Genomic DNA, 17,258 nt, shown 5'->3' on the forward strand with positions numbered 1-17,258 from the left:
TACGATTTCACTGATCTGTGGACTTTAAGGAAGAAAACCAACAAGCAAAGGGGGTAAAAAGAGAGAGGCTCACCGAGAAACAGACTCTTAGCCATAGAGACAAACTGATGGTCGTGGGCGGGGGTGAAGCGGAGTGGGGAAGAAGGTGTGCACTTAGGATGAGGACCAGGTGTTGTAGGAAGTGTTGAATCACTGTGTTGTGCACCTGAAACTCATGTTAACACTGTGCGTTCACTGGCTGGGATTTAAATAAAACCTTTTTTAAAAGTTTCAAGTTCTTACAACAGAAGTCAGAGACTGGATTGCTGATGGTACCCTGGGACTTTCAACTGGCTTGAAGCGTGCTCGCTGGAGGCTCAGCCCTCTGTGCACCTGGCCGCAGGGGTCCACGCTTACATCCTGCCTGACTGTCGCTGCTTCCCTTGCACCATATGTAAAGAGTTATTTCCATAAGGTCTTAAGCTTCTCTCCTTCAGCACCAGAGAAGTATGATACATACCTTAGCAGGACCACGGCCTGAACTAATACATTTTTTTAAAATATTTTATTTATTTATTTGACACTCAGAGACCACAAGTAGACAGAGAGGCAGGCAGAGAAAGAGGAGGAAGCAGGCTCCCTGCTGAGCAGAGAGCCCGATGCGGGGCTCAATCCCAGGACCCTGGGATCATGGCCTGAGCCGAAGGCAGAGGCTTAACCCACTGAGCCACTCAGGCGCCCCCCGAACTAATACATTTTGAAATCAGCCTTTTCACCCCAGAGATTTCTCCTAAGAGCCAAGCCAACTCTCTCTCTCTCTCTCAAAACATTAATCCCAGGATTAGGAAATGAGCTTCCTGAGTAATGAGGTCTCTAGACACTGTGCTGTTTGGAGTGTGCCCTCCGCTATCGGTCACTTGGGAGGACTGGTGCTGTTGTGGGGGAGGAGACCCAGGAGTCTGGGACAAGCAATCTGCACCTTGTTAAGAAACCCCAAGCTGGACTTACTGCTTTGTGACCCAAGGAGGAGCTTGTGTCAGAGGAGGTGGTGAGAGTCTAGAGGAATTTAATGGGACTTGCTCTGCGCCTCACTTGCAGGCTCAGGCGCTAGAAGACGGGGTGATGCATTGTTTCCTGCCTTTCTAGTTTCGTTTCGGTACCACAATCTGGGTGTTATCCCAAGATTAGCCAGTGAAGGAGGAGTTCTTGTAAACCACAGCTCGGCTCCGTAAGATGTCAGCAACCCTCAGATAAGAAAACGTGTAGGCTTTTCGTAGGATAGCAATATTTTACAGTGGTCTAAACTCAGGTAACTGATGGATTTTAAATAATTTCAGGAAAAGTATTGACAAAAACTGGAAAATGCTTTATAACTATTAGTTTCAAATTCCCGCGTGGAGGGCTGTGACTCTCAGAAGAGCGAGGAGACGACTGCTGGTGAGTTTCACTTCCTTAAGGGCGGGGATGGAGCATGTCAACTGTAGCGAGTCGTCCGGGCCAGCGATGGTCTGCAGAAGGGGGAACGGGATCCCTGATCCCGAGCCTTGTGATGTTTATCACGTTGGTTGTGTGTATATGTGAGCTAATGGAGGGAGGAGGGACGTAAGACTTGAGGGACCTTCAACTGCGTCCAAGCTCCGTGAGGGCAAGGACCGCTGCTTGGTTTCTTTGTGTTCCTGATACCAGCGCGGCACTCACAGTTCATGACGTACTCAACTCAGTCAACCCCAGAAGAAGAGGTTTTGTTTGGATTTGAAGCAAAATTTTATTATTCACAATAGATGTAGAAAAAAAAAAATCAGAGATCAATGAGATAAGTTTTCCCTGGAGAAAAAAAAGGTGAGTAGTATATTCATCCAAGATTGGGTCAGGGACAGGCTTTGTTTCACTTTTTTTGATCCTTTATTCGAAAGGAAGAAACGGTAATAACCTCCATGCTGAAGATACGGTCTGACTTTTGAGGCCGCTGCCCGTCTGCACCCTCCCTCCCTTTTGGTCTCTCTCCTCCTTCATCTCCATTTCTTACACCCTGGATAAGGAAGCCTCCTCGTGCCCGTGTTTCTCATTTCCCGCGTCCCACTCTGTGTGCCTTTCCTGGTCGTTCTGCTGAGTCTATCCACATTACGGTGCTGGGATAGAGTTGTTTCAGGTGCTGCTACTTTAGAGCTGACTAATGGTCTGGAGGAAGAAAGAAAAAGAAATATTCTAGGCTATAGGCATGAGTCAAATCTTTTGCCAGGAAAGTGAATTTAAGTTACAAGAATAACCTGGATGAATTTTAATGTAAGTGCGCAAGGATAATGAAAACGGTGGTTTTGAGCGATGGGTTCCAAACTCTCCATTATAACATGCGTACGCGATCTGGATGTCACTACAGATTTTTCCTAGATGTATCAACAGGATGGGCTACTGTGATCTAAGAAAATGCTGGGCATCTTTAAGAGTTGGATTAAAAGCAAAACTAAAAATTGTTCTACCAGACCCATAGCTCTGCTGGGATAGTATGTAGAACAATACACAGATCACAGATCCGGCCAGTGCCCTTCAAGAAAGATTTTTAAAGCACATAAAAAAAGTCCATATAAGCAATTGGAAGGGAAATGATGAAAATTATAAATCAAGGCTGGATGTGATCAAAGGCTTGTTTAAAAATCCTTCGAGCCTGGGCTGAACTCCCCTCCCATACCCACTGTTGTGTCCAACTCTTCAAATACACTAACCCCTCTTCTACTCACGGTGACTCCAAAGAGGTATTGCTATACTCAATTTACAAATGATTTTAAATATCATGCTTCAAATTTCAGGGGGCTACTGAAGGAATTTATGCAGGCAAGCTCCATCATCAGATTTTTAAAATTTTTATCTTCATTCCAGTGGAGCTAACATACAGCGTTGCATGAATTCCAGGTGTGTGATATAGAGGATTCAGCTCTGCCATACACTACTCCGGGCTCATCACCATAATTATACAGTTAATCTCCTTCGCCCATTCACCCCTTCCTGAGCCACCTTCCCTCTGGTAGCCATCAGTGTGTTCTTTATAATAAAGAGTCCGGTTTTGGGGTTTTCTCTTTCTTTTTCTTTGTTGTATTCGTTTCTGAAGCCCCATATGTAAGTGAGATGGGACAGTATTTGTCCTTCTCTGACTGACTTCACTAAGCATTAGACTCTCTGGTCCGTCCATGTTCTTGCACATGGCAGGCTTCCATCCTCCTTTGTGGATGAGTCATGTTCCATTGTGTGTCTATGCCACATCTTTATCCGTTCATCTACTGCTGGACCCTGGGGCTGCTGGCGTAATTGGGCCATTGTAAATAATGCTGCAGTACACATATGGGTGTGTACATCTTTTTGAGTTTGCGTTTTCATATTGTTTGCGTGAATCCCATTAGCAGATTTCTTTTTCTTTCTTTCTTTCTTTCTTTCTTTCTTTCTTTCTTTCTTTCTTTCTTTCTTTCTTTCTTTCTTCCTTCCTTCCTTCCTTCCTTCCTTCCTTCCTTCCTTCCTTCCTTCCTTTCTTTTTTTTCTTAAAGAATGTTATGACAACCTTCAGGAGGCAGGCTTGGACTTGGACCTCTGTTTGCAATGACAGAGCTTGACTGGGAGACCATTGCAGACCCTGCAGAGAATGATTGTGTGTGCTCAGAAGTTGGGTGTTGGTGGAAAGCACGAGGAGGAGGGGACAGAGATGACAGAATTTCAGGATTTTCTGGATGGAAAAGGATGATCCTCAGCTATGTGGTTGGAGATGATGGTTAAACATGGTATGTTCTACCAGGAGTAGATACGGGCTTAAAGGGCAAGGCTAACCCTGCCACTGTAGTCTCAATTCTGAGCTCACATGATAGGAGTTCCTTTCTATTCCTATCTCAACTTGGAATGTGCAAAGTTGAAGGAAAGAGTAGACCTGGTCTTCTCCAATTAGGTGAGTTTCTCTTTGCTCTCATACTAGGAAAACCCATTCCCTACTTGAAGGGACATCCTTGGATTCGTTCCATCCTGTTTTTTGCTCGAATTCAAGGAGTTAAGCTGCGTACCTGCTGGGCCTTATCAAACCATTGTCCATGGCCCTGGAAGATACTTGGTGCGGGGTTTTCAGAAGGAACTTTTTATTGAAATGCTCCCATTTCTAGTCTTTCATGATCACTGGGGATTTTTAGTGTCAGCGCTTAGGGAAGTGAAGCCTAGGACATAGGTAGGGTTCTGGGGGAGCAGAAATCTTGGCAGGCTGGAGCTGGAGCACTGGGCAGTGACAGTGCATTCTGACCAGTGTCGGAAGGCTGGCGGCCTCAGCTCTTTTTTCTGTCTTCCACTTTACTTACTATTCCTCACCAGATCCTTCCCAGCTAATTCAAGAGCATTTGAGGAGGAACTACAGTGCTGAGCTTCTTCCTTGACCTGGACTCACCTCGCCAGTGTCTGGGTAACTACTTCCACTCATCTTTCCTTTACTCTGTCTCTACTGTTCCTCCCAGATCACTCTCTGCCATCAGTCTCAGGGTCCTGGGGTAATAGTTCTGTAGAGCTGAAGAAGAAGGTGGGCAAAGGTGATGACAGCAGCAGATACTGATGACTCTTGAGGTCCGGGGCATTGCTCAGCTGATGGACACACTTTTTACCGAAGGCCTTGGGTTAGCCTACTCTCTTTTGTGGTTGGTTCATCACACCTGTCCTTTGCCCAGTCCTAGACCTCTCTCAATGTCAATGCCAAACTCCAGTGCTGTGACCCAGTTCCTTTTGGAAGGGTTCTCCAGCTTTGGGTGGCATCACAGGCTTGTGTTCTTTGCTGTCTTTCTAACTCTGTACCTGCTGACTCTCTCTGGCAATGTTGTCATTGTGACTATTATACGCCTGGACCGTCACCTCCACACCCCCATGTACTTCTTCCTGAGCATGCTGTCCCTCTCTGAGACCTGCTACACTGTGGCCATCATTCCCCGTATGCTTTCTGGACTCCTGAGCCCCCAACAGCCCATTGCTGTCCAAGACTGTGCCACTCAGCTCTTCTTCTATCTCACCTTCGGCATCAACAACTGCTTCCTGCTCACGGCCATGGGCTACGACCGCTATGTGGCCATCTGCAACCCGCTACGGTACTCGGTCATCATGAGTAAAGAGGTCTGTGTCCAGTTAGCATCCGGATCACTGGGAATTGGTCTGGGCATGGCCATTGTCCAGGTAACATCTGTGTTTGGTCTGCCCTTCTGTGATGCCTTTGTCATTTCTCACTTCTTCTGTGACGTGAGGCCCCTGCTGAAGCTGGCCTGCACGGACACCACTGTCAATGAGATCATCAACTTTGTTGTCAGCGTCTGTGTCCTGGTTCTACCCATGGGCCTGGTCTTCATCTCCTACGTCCTCATCATCTCCACCATCCTTAAGATTGCCTCAGCCGAGGGCCGGAAGAAGGCTTTCGCCACCTGCGCCTCCCACCTCACGGTGGTCATCATCCACTATGGCTGCGCCTCCATCATCTACCTCAAGCCCAAGTCCCAGAGTTCCCTGGGGCAGGACAGACTCATCTCTGTGACCTACACGGTCATCACCCCCCTGTTGAACCCTGTCGTGTACAGCCTGAGGAACAAGGAGGTCAAGGATGCTCTGCACAGAGCCGTGGGGCGGAGGCCCCTTTCCTCGTAGCAAGACAAGATTGTTGAAAGCCTTTCACTTGATTTTGTAAATGTATGTTGATTTTAATGCTGTTTCAATAATGCTTTTAAGTATGAGATCAAAAAGAACAGACTAAAGTAAGGGGAACCAAAACTGTGGGCTTCCGTTTGGGTTTGTCACGGTTTCCTATGCCTTTCTTCAGAGAGGATAAAAAGTGGCCTGGCACAGAGAGATAGATGGTTCTGGCAGCTGCATGGCTCAGTCTGCTAAGTATCTGCCTTCAGCTCAGGTCGTGATCCCAGAGTCCTGGGATGGAGTCCCACGTCCAGCTCTGCACTCAGCGGGAGTCTGCCTGACCCTCTCCCTTTCCCCCTCGCCCCTCCCCCCACTCATTCTCTCTGTCTCTCTGACAAATAAATAAATGAGTAAAAAATGGCTTGGCAAATGCTCAAGACTAGAGGGGAAAGGTTTACCTGCCTAGGTCACGCCCACCTGTGTCCTATCACACATGAGTGCACACAGCTACACAACTCCATCGAGACATAAAATCAGCCGCGTCCAGAAAGCCCATGAACAAAGTATTTGGAAGCCACCTCCGAAAGACTTTCACTGTTGTTGGTGGGGATGTAGGAGTAGTTTGTGCAAACTTTTTAACAAGCGAGGAGACCTATGTGTATTCTTTTCTGTGGACATTGAGGACTTTCTCGTAATCTGCTTTTGCCAACGCTGATATCTCAGAACAGCCTGAGGAATCTTCAGGAGGCTGAAGGGGTGGAGGCCGTTCCGAGTGGTGGAAGGGCCCTACCTGGCCATTTCTGGGAATGCGGGATGCAAATGTGGGGAAGCAAAAAGTCATCAGCTCCCGAGAGCACCGAAGCGGGTTGTCCACAGCCGGAAGTTGGCTAGGTGAGAAAACACCGGACGTAAAGGAAGGCATGTTGAAAAGTTCAACACCTTCCATGTTTCCAGCCCAGGAGTAAAAAGCACAGAGGTTGGAAGGAGCCAAGAAAAGCATAGTCCCTTCACAGGCTAGACCTAAACTGTTTGAAAGGGTGTTAGAAGTGTAAGCACTTTAACTACAACTCCTGAAAACACTTATTAATGAGCAGAAGTCTGAAGCTTGACGTAAATAAAAAACTTTCTGGTAAGCTCCTAAGCCTGCAGAGGTTAATCTACTGAAGTTTCTTCTGAGATACCCCCAACTTAAAAACGGGCTTTAACACAGCATTCCTGTCGGAGCGTCACAGAGGGTGAACACGTGTGCTCTGGTGGGTCCTTTTCCCCTCATCTTCGGCTCCACTCTGGCCTCTCTACCGAGGAATGAGCATATGTACTCTGAGTTCCAGACACAGCTCCCATGTCCCCACAACTCAGTTGACCCCACGGGGTGACCCTGCAGAGGCAAGATAGCACTTGGGAGAGTGTCCTGAGGTCTGCCGGTTGCGGGGGATGGGACAAGATAGTGGAAATTAACAAATTCTCTGAATCCAGTTAATATGTCTGACTTTTCAAAAACATTAGCATGTGAAGGTAACCCGGAGGCCGAGATACCTTTGCTTTCATGTCCGGATTTCTAGAAATAACGTGCACTGCTGTGAGAATAGTCGAAATTATAAAAATTTCTGGGCTTAGTGATTCTTCTTTATCCAGATAAAAAGCCATGAGGTAGAGTCTGATGCCCGGGGCCTCACTCTCTTCTAGCACAGTCGTACTCAGTGGGTGCCGTGCAACCCTCCCCAGATGGCACACCTTCGGGACCCACACATTCATTCCCACAGGCTGCCAGGAGGGTGTTGGGCCTGCGGCAGTCAGTCGAGTGGCTCTTTGGAAATTGTTCTTGCTGAAGAGCTACTTTCTCCAGAGTCACACATCTCCCCAGGGCACCCTGCCTCCAAAGACTTGCCTACCTCAGGCTCTCAGGCTGTAAAGACGGGCCCCCAGACCTCCGTCTAAGAGGATTACAAGGGGCCGTCCCAGCTCCAGGGCTCTTGTCTGTGAGATGGTTTGAGGTTTTGCTGTGGCACTTCAGCTTCTCCCTCTGCGGGGCTCCACCGCCTTCCCTCTCACACAGGTGTTGGTGCTGAGGGCACACTCCCTGAGAAACCTGTCACATTTCAGTTTGTTTCAGAATCTGTTTCTGAGGATCCTAATCTGCAGCGTTTTAGGATCCCTTTTCTAGAACTCCACTTGGCAAGCAGAGGACCCAGATTGTTCACCCTGATATATTCTAGGGAGGGCTGAAGGCCAGTGGCTCCTATATTTTAATTTTTTAAAAAGATCACCCTATTAATTGAAGTATATTTTCTGGGGCTCAATTTAGTTGATATAGGAGTACAGTATTATCCTCTTGGAATCTGAGGGGAAAAAAATAACAGTTGGAACTTCTCTCAAAATCCACAAGAAGTCATTCCTTTATCTTCAGAGGTTTGACTGCAAGCAATTTTCAGTTGCATTGCAGCCCTGGATTTCCATTCAGTTACCTTGCAGGGAGATGGCTGACCAGTCTTGGTGATATTTTTTAAAATTTCAAATACAGGAAAGGCTAAATGTGAGGCTATGTTATTCCAATTTTCAGGAAGGGAAAGAGTGTGGGTGCTACAAGTGATGGGCACAAGCTAACTTGATAGCGATCCTGGGCACCGTTGTAGGTAAAGGTTTGGGGTGGAAACTGGATTGCTCTGGGGGTTGACGAAGCCACCTGAGCTCGGTGAGTAACTGTCCAGAGCTGGGCAGACAACTTAAGGCAGGAAGACAGGACCACTCTGCGAGGTTATCTAGCGACCCAGGCTGGTAGGTGTCTCTGGCATTCTCAACATAAAGCTCCCATCTCTGGGGTCGGGGAGATGGTCCTGTTGTCCCACTTCCCGTTTCATGAGAAGAGAGAAAGAACAAAGACTTTCTCCAAACACTCAATTCCCCAACATACTGACAAGGTGGATCTTTGGTCCGACTTCAAAGCGACCAAGGGAATTTGTCATTCCCTGGCCACCAGGAGGGAGTTCACTGAGTTGATTTTCAAAAAACACAGTCTCTATTATTGAGAATTCACGATGATTTGCGGCAGCCATTTTGGAACAGCAGCTGTGGAAGAGAAAATTTGCCCTGTGAGCTGGACCAGACCAATGTGGTGAGAGACGGGGCAGCAGACGAGGCCCAAGAGTGACGCGGGGGTGGGTCATCTCTACTTCAATCACCGGTATGACATACGTACTCCCTCTCTGGCATAGACAAAGTATCTTATATATATGTATAAATGAAAACACATCTTTTTAAATGTCATATTTTAGAACGCCACAAAATTTTTAAGCCCCGATTCTGTTCTACATTCCATATGAACAAGCAATGTATGGAAAGAAAGAAAACAGGAAGAAATGAATGGCAGGGAGAAGTCTCCCACAAACCTGAGATTCAGATCACGGAAGAGCACGGCAAAGAGTATGTGGAGGACGAAGGGACAATTCACACCAGAGCTTCTTGGGGATGCATTCTGAGCCTGTGAGCCTGGGTAGTCACCGCATGGAAAGTAGACTCCACCGAGGATGGGACGTCTGGGTTCAAGGAAGCTTAGAGTCTGCCTAGTCCAAAACCCTCTTTTTACAAAGAAATGGAATCTCAGACACTGGCAAGTGACTTTTTCCAGTCACACAGCTAGTTCACAGTGGCCTGAAGATCCAGGTTCGTGCCCTCTGAAGAGCCCTTGCAAGCTTGGGTGGGGAGAAAGGGGAGGTGGAGGTGAACTGTGATACTCCAGAACCTAGAAAACCCCTCAGAAGTTGTAGCTCGAGCTGATCAAGCCTGGGCTTTCTTTTTTTCTTTCTTTCTTTTTTTAAAGATTTTATTTATAAATAAATAAAGAGAGAGAGAGAGAGGTCACAAGTAGGCAGAGCAGCAGGCAGAGAGAGAGTGAAGCAGGCTCCTTGCTGAGCAGAGAGCCTGATGTGGGGCTTGATCCCAGGACCCTGAGACCATGACCTGAGCTGAAGACAGAGGCTTAACCCACTGATCCACCCAGGTGCCCCAAGCTTAGACATTCTTTCCATGTTAAATACCCCTTAACCCTTCCCTCTGCATCATCTGGGCTCAGATCCAACAAAGGAATAAGTCACTTGCTCTCTGGTCTGATGTGTGTGATGCCGTGTCTAGGACGCTGTGAAGCATCATGTCGTTAGTGAAGGTGGCGGCAAGACCATGGGCTCGAGGTCTCATGGATCGCCCGTCTTCCCTTAAAGTCAGGGGAAGTGTCCAGAACAACACCAAGGAGCCTTCTTTGGGGACTTTTCCTGGCCTCTTGTTGCAAGAAAAATCTTTTCTCTGCCTGTGAAGTCAAGTGACATGGCTATTCATGGGAATCTGGTCATTTCTTACCGCTCTGAAATGATTACAATGGAGGGGAGAGGGTGAGTGGGATGTTAAGGAGATACATACCAGATACCTACATTAAGAAAGGAAAAAAAAAAGCTCCAATATTTTTCTCTGCTTTGTGGTCCAAAAACACCTTTTGGAAAAAAATGGGACTTCTCAGTCTCATGGGTATTTACAAATTTCCCCCTAGATTCACTTCCTCTTTATGTTAGTAATTGTTCTAAAACATAGTGAAGCTATGGATACTCTGATATCTCGTTGGCTTGTGAACTCATGGTCAGCACTGACAATAGGTTGCCTCTCTTCCCTAACCCTTTCCCTAGGCCCCCGTCCAAATGTCTCCATGGGCATAGGTAGGGTGGGGGATGGGAGAATGAAGACTGGGTCTTTGCCTGAGATCTTTCTGTTTTCAGAGCCGAGAGTCTTGGTGATAATTATTTGCTGGGGCTTCACCAAGATGTTTAGTTCAGTTGATATAAGAGGGTATTCAAGATACAAGTTTGGGAGATGTTGGGAGGAAAAACAATCAAAGGGAAAATCTTAGACTGAGCCCCATCCTCAGAGTCCTAGGGATCAAGATTGCCTCAGATCTAGAAGGAGCTAGAAGCTCATGAGGGGTATGTTGAAGTGAGAGCATAAAAATGGTCAATCTCACCAGCATCTCCCCATTTCTTTGTAGTCCCAGTCTAGATGTAGAGTGGTTAAGAGAAGACATCTCTAGTCTAGAACTTCATGGTTCTTGCCTCTAGAAATAAAAAAGAAACTAGCAAGCCTCAAATACTCAGAAGCATCATGTTACCTGGTTTCATATCTTTTTATTCAGGCTGTACGTGTCTCTGACAGATGCTAATAAATGAACCTACTCATTTTTTAACTTATTTAACAGACATTTATTGAGCAGTTACAATTACATGTCACTTAATCAGTTTGAGTTGGTTTAATGAAGCAGTTCTATAAAGCCTTGAGTGCAGACCATCCTGTGTGCATTGGGAGCTGTGTCTGACGATGGAGAAGCGACTGCTGATGCTGGAAAGAAGTTGTTGTTGCTAACGGTTCTTAAGCAGGGACATCATTTCTTTTCAGGATCTGGCTTTTTGTTCTTTCTGGTCCTCTGAGTCTTCAAGATCAGTGTCAGCTGCTGCTGGGTCAAGATAAACAGTCCTGTGTCCACAGCAAACAGAATCACCACCAACAATGGGATCAGAAATTGTAGCCAGGAGGTTTTCCTTTGGTGAACACTGTGGTCGAGGTAATCTAGATGCAACAAGAAACACAAGTCATATGAAGAACCGATGAATGAGGCCCAGGACATCATCCCCCTAAGAGAAGGACCTCGCCTGGTGCTTTGTCTTCTAGCGCCAGCATGACATGGCAACACCCATGGATTTAGGTACCTCTGTCCATGTTTCCTGGAGCCCAGGGACTCCTGAGATCTCCTTCATAGCTCCTGCCTACAGCTTTTCTAGCCAGTCTGTCTGAGGGGAAAGGTCATAGGAAAGGTGAACCCTTTATTTGGGCTCACAGTACCAGTGCCCCATATGCGTTGGGGGTGGACAGGAGAAGTGAGGGCTGGGGTGGGGGTGGCCACTGCCTCATTTCTGAATCGTTCATCATTTACCACCTGCCTGTCGGGTGAAACAAAGACACTGGACCAGAGCTTCTTCAAAATAATCCTCTCTCCTGTGGCTCTGTTATTCTGTTTGCAAGGCATTGATTTTTGTGATTATCGTAGACTATAGAGCCCCAGAATATTATAGCCAGAACACCCCCCACCCCGCCTGAGGTCACCTCGACCAACAGCTTTCAGCACAGGCTGCACATGACCATTACCTGAAAGGGCTTTTAAAAATACCAATGCCCAGTCCTCCAAACCAACTAAATTAGAATCTCAGGCGGTGAGAGGCAGACAGCAGTATTTCTAAAGGTCCCCACGGGGCATCTGGGCCAGATCCTTTACTTTGCAGATAAGGGTACCAGAAGGCCAACAACAATTAAATAGCACTTGGGTCTCAGACTAGTTAACAGAAAATTGGCATTAAAACTTCATTCTGGCTTCCAGTCTCATGCTTTTTTAGGCATTAGAATGAGCCAAATCTGCCAAGCAAAAAAAAAAATTCTAATTTCCTCCTTGCGAGGCAGATATTCCAAAGGCTCCCTCTCTTCTCTGGAGGTAGGTAGGAGCATCTTTCTCTTTGGCAGTGGAGGCAGCCCACCCGCCTGCTCTCCTCAGGAGGCTCTGCCTCCTCCTGACTCAGGCGCCCAGTCTGCTGGCCGTAGGTCTCCTTCCCCAGCCCTCCTCCGCCAGTGTGGCGTCTCCAAGCTCCTCACAGCCTTCCTTCCTTTAACTCGGAGACTCCCTTTCAGTTTGATAAATTAAGTGTGCGCCCAGGAGCAGCAGAGGCTTTGAGAGCACACTAGGAATTGTGATCGTTCTGGTTGGGTAACGCTTAACAGGCTACATGTCCACTTCCCAATATTTGCATTGAGTCTTCATAGAAACCCCACATTGTGAGCCAGTCTCACTGCCGCCAGCAAACCAATAAGGGCTCCAAGACAGGGCGTGTGTCACAGCCTGGGCCGCTGCCCACGGGCCGGCGGACCCGGCAAGGCGCACCCACTGTCCCCTGCTGGACACTTCAGCCGTTTCAGGCTGGGGGGTCTCTCTCCCCCTTCCCCTACCATGGGTTTCCCCTTCCTTTACCAACTCACTCTTTTTCACAATGATGTTGATGGTGTTGGAGGTATGATTTTGCTTCTTAATCCAGCCCGTGCAGTAATAACTGCCATTATCCTTTATTGTGGCATTGGGGATGGACACTTCGAAGTTTTCATACCCGTACTTGAGGGCTCTGCCATTCCTGTAGTAGGTCACCTTGGTGACGTTCCAATTCTTCCAGCTGTGGCACCTGATGTGGAAGGACTCACCCTCCGTCAGCTCCTCGGGAGCGGCTTGAAGGAGCAGCCACTCTGAAGACCATTCGTTAGGTTGTGTAAGAGCAAATGGATAGACAGACACAGGGAGAGACACGAGATAAAAGTGGTCACTCACAGGGCATGTGGCAGGAACCATGGTTTATCATGAACCCATTTCTCGGCTCATAAAGTCAATAAAAAAGGAAACACAAAATAATGCTTAGAATCTGTCCTCTCTACAGATCAATCCTCTCTCCTCCTGAAAAGTGAGTCTGGGGCCATCAGACCACTCTGATGTTTCTGCAGAGCCGGTCCATGGGCAGCCTGAAAGCCAGTGCTCCCTTCAGCTCCGTCGGTGCCAGTTCTGGTTACTAAAAAGGTATAAAAGTCTCCTGTCCAGGGAGTCTTCCCCTAGAGGCAGGTCTGTTTTGTCCTCTTGCCTCTTGGAGGCTCCCTAGCTCTACCCTTAATCATAGCTGGCTCCCAAACTCCCCCAGAACATGACTGCCAATTTCAATGATGTGTGCCTAGTTACTCACTGATGTCCTCTTCCTCACCTGGCTCCATACTCCAGGAGGCCAGGAGTCATATCTGATCCTTGCATTATATCCCTAATGCCCAACACCGTTACCTTGGAGAGGGCGGTTACTCAGCAAATACTTGTTAACAATGATTCTGTATAAGACAAGAGTCAGGTTCTCTGGCTAATGTCATTGTAGGTACTGAAACACACTCAGGGGCGCCTGGGTGGCTCAGTGGGTTAAGCCTCTGCCTTTGGCTCAGGTCATGATCTCAGGGTCCTGGGATCGAGCCCCGCATCAGGCTCTCTGCTCAGCAGGGAACCTGCTTCTCCCTCTCCCTCTGTCTGCCTCTCCGCCTACTTGTGATCTCTGCCTCTCTCTGTCAAATAAATAAATAAAATCTTAAAAAGAAAATTGAAACACACTCACTGAAGGAGAATTTTGAACTAAAATCTGGCTGGGTTGTGCAGTCAGTTTATTTCAGAGCAATCCTAGAGTTTTCCAGAACCTCGTCCGAGGAAATGAGTAAGCTACTGCACGCTGCTCTACTTCGTACCTGGGATTTGCCTCCGGATGCTACCACACCTCTTTTCACTCAAAAGGAAAATACAAAGGGTGTTTATCCTTTAAAATATATTTGCATTAGAAAAAGAAAGCAAAGTATATCCATGACCTCGCCCTTTCAGTGAAATCCTTCCTTTGTCCGTCTGGCATTTACTAACCAACCACGTAAGTCTGAGCGTGTGGTGCCGCTTGTTGGCAACGGAGGAGTCACAAAGTGGAAACACACGTAGGGTTTGTTCTTCAGTAAAAGTGAAGGTCAGGAGGAGTCTACACGATGTTTTTCAAAACCAAGAGTGCAACCTGATATCCAGGTTGGGGTGCGTGGAAATCGTGAACAAATTTCACAATCAGACATTTTGGTTCTATTTCAGATGTTCAGCTCTTTGCGACCTTCACACACCCAACCCGATACTGGCACGCACCGTACACACCTGCCCCAGGCAGCGGAGAGACGAGGTGGAGTAGAGGGATAATGCTGGGGGGTGGGGGACGGCGAGAGCATAGAAAGAAGCAAGGCTTGGCGGGAGTGAGTAAAGGCGGAAGAAGAGTGATGGGCAGGTCTTGAGTGAGAGACTCGAGTCCCACCCCTGTGCATAACCCTGGAATGACTTGGCCTCTCCCCATCTTTGGGTGGGCCATTCCTCATATGGAGGAATCCATTTTTCCATAGTGCTGGAACTTACCTGAGAAGACTTCTAGATACACAGGATCGCTCACGTTGGATTCTTTGTCCCGACACCTGTATTCCCCACTGTCCTGAGGGCGCGCTTTCACAATGTTGAAGCGTGAAGTTTTATTTTCCAAAAGTCTTTCGTTGTGGGTCCACATAGCAGAGGTGACTTCAAGGGAGTTGTTCTCATAGCATATAAGAGTCACATTGTCATATTTCAATATTCTATTCCATGGCGGGTTCAAGGACACCATAGGTTTCGAGATATCTTGGAGGAGATCAAATTGTGGAAAGAGATGTAAGGGGGGTGGAGAGAGAAAACTGTCCAGGCTCTAGAGTACAGACATGGCGATAGTCCCTCAGTGAGTGGTCTGTCTACCCCTGAACGGCCACTAATAAGAAACTGTCCTGATTCCTAGGATCACAGGAGGAGGGAATAGTGCTGTGGCTCCAGAGAACTCCCAACCTAGGGAGAAAGATAGGACGCAAGTGTGGGGTATTGAAAAACAAACAAGCCAGTGAGGACTGCAGCCTCTGGTCAGGCAGAGGCGATGTCTGTCCTGTTCAGCCCTAGCTCAGCACAGTGGCTGGTACAAAAGTACGTGTTCATTAAATATTTACTGAGTGGATGAATGCGTGAATAATGGATGAATAAATGTGTTGGACTAGATGAAACATAGTCTTTCCGAGCTCTAAATTTTTATGACTATTTAACTGTGAATGCATATGGAGTGAAAAATACATGTCAATTCTGGAAGGAAGTGAGAAGCGCCGAGAGAATCAGCCTTAATAGGGTTTCAGGAACAAAGAGATGCGGTACAGATTTAACCAAAGCCTAGGAAGTGGCAGGTGGTGAGGAGGAAGAATGCAGAAACAGAGCTAGACTTGGACCCAAAGGACTTGTGTCAGAAGCTGGCCCTTGGCTAGCTGTGAGACCTCCAGCAAGGCTCTCCCTCGAGCAAAAGCCTCAACTACAAGATGGCGACCGTACTAAGATGATGTTGTAGGGACTGACTGAGGTTGTGTGGAAGTGCCTGGGCAGCTCTCGAACGTTGAGATGTTCCACAGACATGGTTGTTGCCTGTAATGAGGTGGGTGTCTCAGGGGAATGAGGTGGGTGCCTCAGGGGAATGAGGTGGTTCTTTTGAAGCCATCAAACGGGGGAAAGAAAGAAGACAGGGGGCTCGGGTTGGACAGAGAGGAGCAGATGCTTAATCACTAGAAAGCCGAGGAGACAGGGTGAAGGGGAACAGTGAGGTGGGGAGCCATGCCCAGCCCTGTGGGGGCTGACAGAGCAAGGGCAGGGGACTCACTTACCTGCCGACACACCGTGTGGAGCTGCAAAAGTCCAGAGAAGATAAGTTAGTGGCCAAGCACCGCCTTCTGGGACTCTAGGACAGGGGTCTGGTTACAGGGGTCAAGGTCTACATCTGTGGAGTTGTAAGGGCCAAGCGTCTTCTCAGGAACCTGACCCAGAGAGAGAAGGAACTTTTCTCTTCCCTTTGTCCTCCCTCCCTTGCCCTTTGGGAGATGCCAGAGATGGCAAGGAGAGGTTTGGGGATGGCTCCCCCTTAAGCCTTGCTCAGCCCAATGTGCCCTGCTCTACAGCTTGTGTCCTTTACAGAATCCCCAGGAAACGCACTGTGGTTTGCATGTAACCTAGAACAAGCCACCACGAAAACTGTCCACGTTCCTACCCCAGCTGCCACCCAGATCCATCTTGGCCCCTCCAGGGTGGGGTGGTGTCCCTGAACGTCTACTTACAGAAGAGAAGCCACCACACCATCCACAGCAGGACAGGGCCTCCCATGGGAACAGGCATCTCCTCTGCGGCCCCCAAGTGCAAATTGGACTGGAGACTTGAAGCCTTAAAATAGACTTGAAGCCAAAAAGGAGAAGGAAATGTTTTCTGTATCATATCTGGGTAACTCATCAGCGGCGCCTCGGTTTGCCTTCTCTGGCAATAATCGTCAGAATGGTGCCAAATTGGGCAATTTCACATTCACCAGCTAGTGCTCTCCCGTGCCGGGCCGGCGAGTGCTGAAATTCGGTTGTGGTTCTCCGAAGCCGCCATCCCGCTTATTACCTAATTTCCTGCTGGCCCACCCACTCACCGATCTACATGTTTTCATCTCATTCCCTGAAGATCCGTTATTGGAGCAGACAAAATGGGGCCATTCTCAGACCCCTTCTCTTCCACCGGGTCTTGATGGAGCTCCCAACTCAGGATGACGGATGTTAGACCATAGCATATATGGATCTGGGTCTATTCTATAATTTATTTCCTTCCCCAGCTATTGCCCATTTTAACATGTCCAATCTTCTGGCATGGCCGCCCTTCCTCCTTTAAACCTACACCAGTTTGGAGCATCCCCAGAACCACTTTGACTATTCCGCGTTTTAGCTCTAGGCCGGAGCTGGTCACCTCCCCCCAGGATTCGGTATAGATGACAATGCCGGAGATGACAGCACCACAAATTCTGTAGTCATTACCACTTACGAGGCTTTTTTCACAGGTGGTATTTATCCTGCTTGGTCCTTGCCAAAAATCTGAAGTAGACAGAGCAGGAGGAGGTCAGCAAGGCCCCATTCTGTGTCACCGTGCGTTTCCTCAGACTGCAGGAGGAAGCCCGCTGACC

The 17,258-nt window shown here is 47.9% G+C and overlaps 2 protein-coding genes across 2 annotated transcripts; one reads left to right on the plus strand and one right to left on the minus strand.

The window, feature by feature from the left end:
- Positions 1–1,163: 1,163 nt before the first annotated feature.
- Positions 1,164–6,737, plus strand: LOC309850007 (olfactory receptor 10J4-like). Its single transcript, XM_082703115.1, has 2 exons — positions 1,164–1,416; positions 4,315–6,737. Exon 2 carries the CDS (start codon positions 4,549–4,551, stop codon positions 5,617–5,619), a length of 1,071 nt encoding a protein of 356 aa, XP_082559241.1. The 5' UTR covers positions 1,164–1,416; positions 4,315–4,548; the 3' UTR covers positions 5,620–6,737.
- A 4,080-nt stretch (positions 6,738–10,817) lies between these two features.
- FCER1A (Fc epsilon receptor Ia) lies at positions 10,818–16,561 on the minus strand. Its single transcript, XM_082703114.1, has 5 exons — positions 16,384–16,561; positions 15,937–15,957; positions 14,633–14,887; positions 12,661–12,918; positions 10,818–11,205 (listed from the first exon to the last, which is right to left on the minus strand). Exons 1-5 carry the CDS (start codon positions 16,550–16,552, stop codon positions 11,021–11,023), a joined length of 888 nt encoding a protein of 295 aa, XP_082559240.1. The 5' UTR covers positions 16,553–16,561; the 3' UTR covers positions 10,818–11,020.
- Between the last annotated feature and the right edge of the window lie 697 nt (positions 16,562–17,258).

Source organism: Mustela nivalis, assembly GCF_964662115.1.
Source record: "Mustela nivalis genome assembly, chromosome: 16".
Classification (NCBI taxonomy): Eukaryota; Metazoa; Chordata; class Mammalia; order Carnivora; family Mustelidae; genus Mustela; species Mustela nivalis.

Bases quoted from the DNA above. Each gene is read 5' to 3' on its own strand.
- LOC309850007 (XM_082703115.1), top strand. From the start codon at position 4,549: ATGACTCTTGAGGTCCGGGGCATTGCTCAGCTGATGGACACACTTTTT.
- FCER1A (XM_082703114.1), bottom strand. From the start codon at position 16,552: ATGAGTTACCCAGATATGATACAGAAAACATTTCCTTCTCCTTTTTGG. The intron at 15,958-16,383 runs GTAAGTAGACGT...GGACTTTTGCAG, and splicing joins GGTGTGGTGGCTTCTCTTCT to CTCCACACGGTGTGTCGGCA. The intron at 12,919-14,632 runs GTAAGTTCCAGC...AATGGTCTTCAG, and splicing joins GTATCTAGAAGTCTTCTCAG to AGTGGCTGCTCCTTCAAGCC.